Raw genomic sequence first — 10000 nt, 5'->3', positions numbered from 1 at the left:
TTGTCTTCTACCTCCTATTAGTTGTCTTCCTTCTCCTTGTCTTCCTCCTTTTTCTTCTCTTCCTCCTCTTCTTCGACCTCCTGCTCATACTCTTCCTTATACGCCCTCCTCTTCCTGGCCTCCTCTTCTTCCTCTTCCGCCTCCTCCCTTTTTTCAGCCTTCTCTTCCAGCTTTTCCTGCCCTCCTCCTCCTCCTCCTCCTCCTCCTCCTCCTCCTCCTCCTCTTCCCCTCCTGTTTGGATTCCATGATCCTGGTCGTTTTCTGTCTTTTCTCCTTCCTCCCTTACCTATTTTTTCCCTCCCTCCCTCCCTCCCTCCCCCCTTCTCTCTCTCTCTCTCTCTCTCTCTCTCTCTCTCTCTCTCTCTCTCTCTCTCTCTCTCTCTCTCTCTCTCTCTCTCTCTCTCTCTCTCTCTCTCTCTCTCTCTCTCTCTCTCTCCTCCTCTCTCTCTCTCTCTCTCTCCTCTCTCCTCCTCCTCCTCCTCCTCCTCCTCCTCCTTCCCATTCCTTGACCTTTTACTCTCCCCTCTCCTCTTACCTCAGGTCATTGCCCCTTTCCTCCCTTCTCTCCCCTCCCTTTCCCTCTTCTCTCCCTTCCTCTCTCCTCCATCTTCACCCTCTGCTCTCAATTTCTTTTCCAGTTTTACATCTTTTTTTTTCTCTCTCTCTCCTTCATCATAGTTTACCTCCCTTTTTCTCTCCATCATATTGCTTACCTCCCTTTTTCTCTCCTTCATCATACTGTTTACCTCCATTTCTTTACTCTCTATCTCTCCTTCCCTCTCCTCTCTTCCTCCCTTTCTCTCTTCCCTATTACACACACACACACACACACACACACACACAGAGGCTAAAGCTGCATGTGCGTTTGATTGATGACGTCAGTGTGTGTGTGTGTGTGTGTGTGTGTGTGTGTGTGTGTGTGTGTGTGTGTGTGTGTTTTAGGGGAATTAGTGTATAGGGGACGAGAGAGAGAGAGAGAGAGAGAGAGAGAGAGAGAGAGAGAGAGAGAGAGAGAGAGAGAGAGATAATGTTTAGGAAATTTAATTTGTGGTGTGTAAGATGAGACAGCGGTGATGGTGGTGGTGGTGATGGTGGTGGAGGTGGTGGTGATGGTGGTGGTGGAGGGAAGAGTTTCACTTAAAATTCTGTAAGTTTAAGTAAGTTTACGGAATTTAAGAAGAAAGTTGATCCCTCTTTCCCTCCCTTCTTCCCTCCTGTCTTCCTTTTTTCCCTCCTTTTTTTCCCCCTCGTTATTGGTATATGTCTTCCTCGTTTGTCTTCCTTCCACCTTTACTTTTCATCCCTCTGCTAAACTTTGAGCTCTTCCATTTTTATTTTCTTCCTTATGTTTTTTCCTCTTTTTTTTTCCCTCCTCGTTATTGGTATTTGTCTCTTCTTCGTTTGTCTTCCTTCCCCCTTTACTCTTCTTCCCTTTGCTAAACTTTGAGATCTTCCATTTTCTTCTTTACTTTTTTTCCTCCTTTTCTTTCCTCATCGTTGTTGATATTTTTCTATTCCTCGTTTCTCTTCTTTCCACTTTTATTTTTCTTCCCTCTTAAATTTTGAGATCTTCCATTTTCTTCCTTACTTTTTTCCTCCTTTTTTTCCTCCCCGTTAATGGTATTTGTCTCTTCTTCGTTTGTCTTCCTTCCCCCTTTACTCTTCTTCCCTTTGCTAAACTTTGAGATCTTCCATTTTCTTCCTTACTTTTTTCCTCCTTTTTTTCCTCCTCGTTATTGGTATTTCTCTATTCCTTGTTTGTCTTCCTTCCCCCTTTTCTTTTCTTCCCTCCGTTAAACTCTGAGATCTTCCATTTTCTTCCTTACTTTTTTCCTCCTTTTTTTCCTCCTCGTTATTGGTATTTCTTTATTCCTCGTTTGTCTTCCTTCCCCCTTTACTTTTCTTCCCTCTGCTAAACTTTGAGATCTTCCATTTTCTTCCATTTTTTCCCTACTTTTTTTCCCTCTTCGTTGTTGATATTTGTCTATTCCGCGTTTGTCTTCTTTCCCCCTTTACTTTTCTTCTCTCTGCTAAATTCTGAGGTTTTCCATTTTCTTCCTTACTTTTTTTTCTCTCTCGTTCAATCCTTTCCCTCCATTCCAATTCTTTCTATTTTCCAGTCCTTTCCATTTCCACTTTTCCATTACTCGTTGACATTATCTTTAGCACTCTATCCATACACTTGTACTTAAATACCTTAACTCTTGACTGAACAGGGTATTTGTGAGGTTAAGGGTATTTTTACTCGAAATTATACCTTAGTTATCGAGGTATACCCTTTTTATATCCTTCAGTGTCTACAGTGTACGGTAGCTCACTCTTGCGTTATCCTTCAAGGTTATCAAAACATCCACTACCGACAAAGCATCCACTAATATTCTCTATCTCAAAACCTAACTTACTTTTTATCATTACTTATTCTATATATCATCATTAACTTGAAAGAGGAGATTTTTCTACGCTTGACCTTCACTGTTCCGCTACCTTTTAAAGTGTGTATAATGTCCACCACCAGCACAGCGTCCAGTAACACCCTTCTCTTATCCTGGTTCTCGTTTATTAATCCTCTAAAGTCGTTTATCTCTACCTGTGTTTGAGTGAGTCCCTTCCTTATTCCCCCCACCGTTGACACAAGTGATTCAAACGAGAGTTCACCCGGCTCCACCCTCTCTGTTAGATCAGGGAGTTACTAGGAAGGATTAGGAGAGAGGCTGGGTATACTTGGTTTTGGTCGGTGAAGGCTGCCAGGCGTTGGAGGAACCCAGACTCGCATGTTCAAAAGCTCGGGTGGCTCTCCTTACGACTACTTTCAAAGGCCGTAAAGAAGATTAGCCGGGTTCTCATGAGTGTTTTCCCGTCCATGGCGCAGAAGCCTTGTCAAACTACCACTTCTTCTTCTTCGCCAGCTTATTAACCCGTCTTTATACGGGGTCGCTGTTTTTGATGAGCCGCCTCCACGTTCCTCTATCGCCTGTTATGTTGGTGTTAAGGCCCTTTTCTCTCATGTCTGCTTCTATGCATTCCTTCCATCTCGTCTTAGGTCTTCCTCTCCTTCTTCCCTGCACTTCTATTTCCAGTATTCTCCTCTCGTCACTTTCTCCATCTCGCCTCAAAACGCCCGTACCACCTCAATCTTGCCTCTTGCATCTTCTTCGACACCTCCACCACCTTCACTGCTCCTCTGATTCTTACATTTCTGATTCTGTTCTTCCTAGTGACGCCACACATCCATCGCAACATCCTCACTGTCAAACTACCATTATGGGCACAAAAACTACCCATGGAAATCCCTACAAGTCCTACAAGAGACTTTTATAGTTAATATTCTGAGGCGACGGAACTTTTGAGACTATATGGGGTCGTATTTTAAAAGATTTCATCGCCCAAGTTCACATATTTGACAAGGCTTTCATAGGAGCTGTGGGCATTTCCAGGGGTAGTTTTATGACCCTGGTGGTAGTCTGACCCTTCCTCTGTACCGTGAACCTACAGAAACACTCATTAGAACCCGATTGACCCCCTCTTTGACGCTAGAAATAGTTGATGTGAGATGTAAATGGGTCTCATAATACCAACCTTTGTGCCCCGCTCCCTCAGGTGGCCAAGGTTGCTGAAGGTAAATGCCACTGTGCCTCCCAGGTAGCTCGCGTGACACAGGGCGGGACAGTGTTGCCAAGGTCTTTGCCACCGCTCTCTCTACGCTTTTTACCTTCCCTCTTCTTCCTCTTCTTTCCCTCCTCTCCCTGTCTTGTTTTTTTCCCTCCTTTCTTCCTCTCTCTCTCATCATGCTTACCGTTGTGTTAGTAAAAAAGGAAGTGAATGTGTGTGTGTGTGTGTGTGTGTGTGTGTGTGTGTGTGTGTGTGTGTGTGTGTGTGTGTGTTTATGAGCACACACACACACACACACACACACACACACACACACACACACACACACACACACACACACACACACACACACAAACAAACAAACAAACAAACAAACAAACAAACAAACAAATAACCAAACACACACACACATTCAATTTATTCAACAGATAAAATTACCTCGGAGGAATGTGGCGAGGCGGGGAAAAAAAAACACTTACACCTGCTTATTTAATTGGATTCTCACCTGCTTACATTACCACCACCACCATCACCACCACCACCACCACTACCAAACCTCCTTGACCTCTCCAACACCACAACCACCACCACCATCACCACAACACACGCCTCGTCACCACCACCAGAAACAACACCATCACGCGGAAGAGGAGGAGGAGGAGGAGAAGGGGAAGGAAGTGGAGTTGAAGGAGGAGGAGGTTAAGGAAGTGGAGGTGAAGGAGGTAACCGTGATGATGATGGAGGGGGAGGAGGAGAAAGCTCATCACCATCACCACCAACACCAGCATCCCCGGTTCGATTCCCAGCAACAACAACAGCAACAACGACAACAAGAAGGACAAGCTAGTCGTTTCCAGGAATTACCAAAGGAAGAGGAGGAGGACGAGGACGAGGAGCGGAGGAAAGAGAAAGTGGAGGAAAAAGAGGTGGAAGAGGAGGAAGAAAAGAACGATCATGAGGGAATCCAAGCGACTCACTCGAGGAAGATGAAAGAGACGGAGAGACACAGGGAAGGAGGAGGAGGAAGAGGAGGCTGCAAGTCTTCTGTGGTGGAGATAACAGACTCTCTCTCCTCGTGGGTGTCCTGTCAGGAAGAGGAAACAGGTAAGGAGGAGGAGAAAGAGGAGGAGGAGGAGGAGGAGGAGGAGGAGAAATGAAGAGGTAGGTAGGAGTGTTAGTGAGAAAAAGGAGAAAGGGGATGAGGAAGAAAGGGTTAGGGAAGAGTATGGTATGGTAGATAGGGAAGGAGAGGAGTGAAAATTAGAAGAAGGGAAGGGAAAGGAATGGAAGGAAAGGGAAGGGAGGGAAAGGAAGGAAATGGAAGGAAAGGAAAGGAAAGGGAAGGAAGGGAAGGAAAGGGAAGGAAAGAAAAGGAAAGGGAAGGAAAGGAAAGGAAAGGAAAGGAAATAAGAGAAGGAAAGGAAAGGGAAAGAAAGGGAAGTGAAAGGAAGGGAACAGGAAAGCAAAACAAGACAGACAGGAAGGTAAAGGAGCAGGAAAAAAAGAAAAAAAAGGAAAGGAAAGGAAGGGGAAGGGAAGTGAAGGGCAGAGCAAAATTCCCCACAATATTTTTTGGAAAAGAAAACATAAGGATGGGAATAGAAAAAAATGAAAAAAATAGGGAGAAAAACGTATGATTTTGGATAAAACAAAAACAAAAGCGGAACTAAAAAAAAAACAATTAGAAAGACGATAGAAAGAAAGAACCAGAAAAAAATATATAAGATAGCTGAGGAAAGAAAGAAGAGAGATAAGTAGGATGAAGGAGGAATGAAAGAACGGAAAGGAATGATGAAAGGTGGAAGGGAGAAAAGAAAGATTAGGGAAAGTGGTGTTTAAGGGAGGAATAAGAGAAGAGAGGGGGCAACGAGGGAAAGAGGGGAGGGAGGGGAAGAGAGGGGAAACATGAGAGGAGGGCGTTAATGTTTAGGAAAGCTGATCGGAGGGGAGGGGAAGGAAGGGAAGGGAAGGGAAGGGAAGGGAGGAGGAGAAAAGGGTAATGAGAGGAGTGAAGGGAAATATAAGAGTTAAATAATGCATAGCGAAAGTAAAGGAAAGGAAAGGGAATTATAAAGAGGAAGGGAGGGGAAGGGAAGAAAGGTAGGGGAGGAGGAGAAAAGGGAAATGAGAGGAGAGAAGGGAAATATGAGAGGAGTTAAGTAATGCATAGCGAAAGTAAAGGAAAGGAAGGAGAATTATAAAGAGAAAGAGGAAGGGAAGGGAAGAAAGGAAGGGGTGGGAGAAGAAAAGGGTAATGAAAGGAGAGAAGGGAAAATGAAGGCAAATTTTAGAGACGTTGAATAATGCATAGGGAAAGTGAGGGAAGGGGAGGGGAATCAATTAGAGAAAGGGGAAGGAAATGAGGTTGAGTAAGGTAAGGGAATTGTATAGGAAAGAGGTTTGGAAATTATAGTATAGGTAAGGAAGCTTGGGAGGGAATGGAGGTAAAGTAAGGTAAGGAAACTGTAGAGGAAAGAGATGAAATTATAGTGAAGGTAATGGAGATAGAAAATGAAAGTAGATAAATGGGAAGGGAAGGATAAGTGAAAGCGAGGGGAAGTAGAAGGGGAAGACGTTAATGTTTAGGGTAAGGAAAGGGAAGGGAAGGGAAGAGGAGGAAGAGGAGAGGGGAGGGGGAGGATAGCAAGTGAAGGTGAGGGAGGAATGGGGTAAGGGATGGAGAGGAAGGGAAGGAATTGAAATGGGAAAGAGAAGAGGGAACGATAGTGAGAAGGGAGAGAGGGAAAGGAGGGGTGGAAAATGAAGGGAGAGAGATGGGAAAGGAAGAATAGAAGGGAGAGGAGAATGGGGAGGGAAGGGAAGTATAAGAGAGAGACGTTAATGGACGGGGTAAGGAAAGGGAGAGGAAGGGAAGGGAAGGGAGGGATGGGGAGAGGGTAGGGGGAGGATAGAAAGTGAAGGTAAGGAAGGGAGGGAGGAAGGGAGGGGAAGGGAAGCTCTCCATAATGTACAAGAACTTAAAACCCATTAATGTATATTCCACACCATGCTCCACCCCCATCCACCCATGTGTGTGTGTGTGTGTGTGTGTGTGTGTGTGTGTGTGTGTGTGTGTGTGTGTGTGTGTGTTGCTCTTAGGTCTGGCACAATATGTCTCACACACACACACACACACACACACACACACACACACACACACACACACACACACACACACACTCACACACACACTCTCTCTCTCTCTCTCTCTCTCTCTCTCTCTCTCTCTCTCTCTCTCTCTCTCTCTCTCTCTCTCCACACACACTCTCATTACAGAAACGAGGAGGAGAAATGACGAAGACACGAACACGAGGAGAGAGGAAGAGACAAGAAGAGAAGAAGGAGGAGGAGGAAGAGGAGGAAACAACAACTTAGCAATGGAAACACAAACTGGAGGAGGAACATGTGGAGAGGATTGGGTGGAGGAGGACGGGAGGTGTTTTCGGCTAGTGGAGGAAGTGGCAACGTGGGAGGAGGCGGAGCGGGCGTGTGGAGGAGGAAGAGGAGGAGGAGGAGGCGCATCTGGTCACCTGGCTGCCGTCACCTCACCTGCCGTGGCTCACCTTCTTCAGCGGCTTATTAGTGACAGGTAAGTGAAGAAGAGGAGGAGGAGGAAGAGGAAGAGGAGAAGGAGGAGGAAGAAGAGTAAGAGGAGGAGGAGGAGGAGGAAGAGGAAGAGTAAGAGGAGAAGGAGGAGGAGGAAAAGTAAGAGTAAGAGGAGGAGGAGGAGGAAGAGGAAGAGTAAGGCGAGGAGCAGGAGGAGTAAAATAAGAAAACATAAAAAAGGATAAAGAAGTTAAGTTGAAAGAAAAGTGTCGAGGAAGAAGATGAAGATGAAGGAGGAAGATAAGACAAAAGAAATGAAGATATATTGAGAGAGAGAGAGAGAGAGAGAGAGAGAGAGAGAGAGAGAGAGAGAGAGAGAGAGAGAGAGAGAGAGAGAGAGAGAGAGAGAGAGAGAGAGAGAGAGAGAGAGAGAGAGAGAGAGAGAGAGAAAAAGGAAAGAGAGAGAGAAAGAAAGAAAATGAGATGAAGGAGAAAGAGAAGAGGAAAGAAATTAAGATATATTGAGAGAAAAGAGAAGGAAAAAGACAGAAAAGGAGTAGAGAGAGAGAGAGAGAGAGAGAGAGAGAGAGAGAGAGAGAGAGAGAGAGAGAGAGAGAGAGAGAGAGAGAGAGAGAGAGAGAGAGAGAGAGAGAGAGAGAGAGAGAGAGAGAGAGAGAGAGAGAAAAGAGAGAGGCGAGAGAGAGAAGAAAGAAAGAAAATGGGATAGAGTTAAGGAAAGGAAAACGAGGGTGTGGGAATGAAAGACAAATACCGGAAACAGAGAAAGAACGGAACAAGAAAGGGACACTGAAGCAAATTGGAAAGAGGGGGACAGGAAGAACGTACAAGAGGAAGAAGAAAAGGATTTAAAAAGAGGTGTAAGGGTGGTAGAATGAGAAGGAGAAAGAGGAGCAAGACGAGAAGGAGAAAACGAACGAGGAGAAATATAGAAGTTAAAGAAATAAAGAAGAAAAAGAAAAGGATTGAAAAGAGGAGGAAGGGTTGTAGAATGAGGAGAAAGAAGACCAAGAGGAGAAGGACGAGGAGAAATATAACAGTTAAAGAAATAAAGAAGAAAAAGAAAAGGATTGAAAAGAGGAGGAAGGGCTGTTGAATGAAAAGGAGAAAGTGTAGCAAGAGGAGACAGAGAAAAAGAACGAGGAGAAATATGTAGTTAAAAAGAATTATATAAGAGAAAAGTAAGGTAGAATTTGAGTTGTAGAAATTATATGAATGGAATGAAGAAAGAGATAAGAAAAGGAAGAAATGGCGGAGAAAAAGACGAAAGAAAAGAGGAAAGAATTTGAAACGTTATGAAGTTGTTAAGAGTAGTAATATTAGTAGTAGTAGTACCAGTAGTAGAAGTAGTAGTAGTAGTAGTAGTAGTGGCTGTCGTTTTTTTTGTGTCCTTTTGTTGTGAGATGCTAATACTAAAAAAAATAATAACAGTAAGAACAACAACAACAGCAACAATAACAATTCACTAATAACAATAACAATAGCCGTCACAATGGCTCCCAAAACAACAATAGGCCAATTCATATCATCATCCCAGGAAGCATTAGGGGAGGCAACGTGACAAGTGCGCGGATGGCGGGCTTTTTTTTCATTAGTTTTTCCCCCCATGAACAGCTTCTTATACTGTAAAAAGAAAAAAGCGCGCTGATGGCGGGGCTCGAAGGCTTCGCGAAAATGTGACCTTTCCAGCACCCGTTTGTAAATACACGTAATTATTGCTTAGCGGGGAGGGGGCGGGTCGGACACACACACACACACACACACACACACACACACACACGCACACAACGTTTAATCCGTTTAATGCGATATTTTTCAATGTCATTTTATTTCTATTGCATTTCTAATACGGAAGATTGAAGGTCTTTAATTTAGTCGTCCTTCTATTTCCAGAATTTTAAGTAGTGTATTTTTTTCGTTCAAAGGTCGTAGAATACTCAGTGGTTATGTGTTACCAGTTGAGTGCGTTATTTTTTTCAAGCTAGCCATTTTTCTCTGCGTCTATTCTCGTCAAAACTTAACCTTCGCAGCCTCCGTCATGGCATCAAGTGGGTGACTCAAGGGGTGGTGGGAGGGGTTGACAGGTGATGCCTTGCTTCACAATCTGACCCACTTACGGATGCAGGTTTGGGCTATTTGTGGGTCTGTGTCACCAGCGCAAAAATAGCCCAGTGTGGAGGTTATTTGTTGCAGCTTACAGGTTAGGATATGCTCTGACACACTCTCTTGACATAGTTTTTCGTTCGTTGATGCAATGGTCTAACGCACTCTCAACATACAAGACAAGAGGAAACGTTAGTGAGGATAAGGGAGAGAGAGAAAGGAGGGGTGGAAAGCCTTAAGTCCGACGAGAGGGAGAAAAGGAAGGATGGCAGAGAAGGAATAAGAGGAAGGAAAGGAAGGTACAGAAGGGATGAAGAGAAAGAAGAAACGAATAGGAGGAGAAGGAAGACAAGAGGAAACGTTAGTGAAGATAAGGGAGAGAGGGAAAGGAGGGGTGGAAGAGGAAGAAAAGGAAGAAAGACAGAGAAGGGATAGGAGGAAGGAAAGGAAGGTACAGAAGGGATGAAGAGAAAGAAGAAACGAATAGGAGGAGAAGGAAGACAAGAGGAAACGTTAGTGAAGAAAAGGGAGAGAGGGAAAGGAGGGGTGGAAGAGGAAGAAAAGGAAGGAAGACAGAGAAGGGATATGAGGAAGGAAAGGAAAGCACAAAAGGAATGAAGAGGAAGAGAAGAAACGAATAGGAGGAGGAAGACAAGGGGAAACGTTAGTGAAGAAAAGGGAATGAGGGAAAGGAGGGGTGGAAAGCCTTAAGTCAGACGAGAAT

At 44.4% G+C, this 10000-nt stretch overlaps 1 protein-coding gene across 9 annotated transcripts in view; it reads left to right on the top strand.

The window, feature by feature from the left end:
• The first annotated feature begins 4132 nt into the window (after window positions 1–4132).
• Window positions 4133–10000, top strand: part of LOC127007035 (uncharacterized) — a 167387-nt gene continuing 161519 nt past the window's right edge. For all 9 annotated transcript variants that reach the window (XM_050877538.1, XM_050877536.1, XM_050877535.1 and 6 more), the window contains exons 1-2: window positions 4133–4713; window positions 6886–7198. In XM_050877538.1, coding sequence (XP_050733495.1) covers window positions 4341–4713; window positions 6886–7198 — 686 coding nt within the window. In that variant the 5' untranslated portion in view covers window positions 4133–4340. The remainder of the gene's footprint in view (window positions 4714–6885; window positions 7199–10000) is intronic.

Source organism: Eriocheir sinensis, chromosome 34, assembly GCF_024679095.1.
Source record: "Eriocheir sinensis breed Jianghai 21 chromosome 34, ASM2467909v1, whole genome shotgun sequence".
Classification (NCBI taxonomy): Eukaryota; Metazoa; Arthropoda; class Malacostraca; order Decapoda; family Varunidae; genus Eriocheir; species Eriocheir sinensis.
This window is presented reverse-complemented; position numbering and strand designations above follow the sequence as displayed.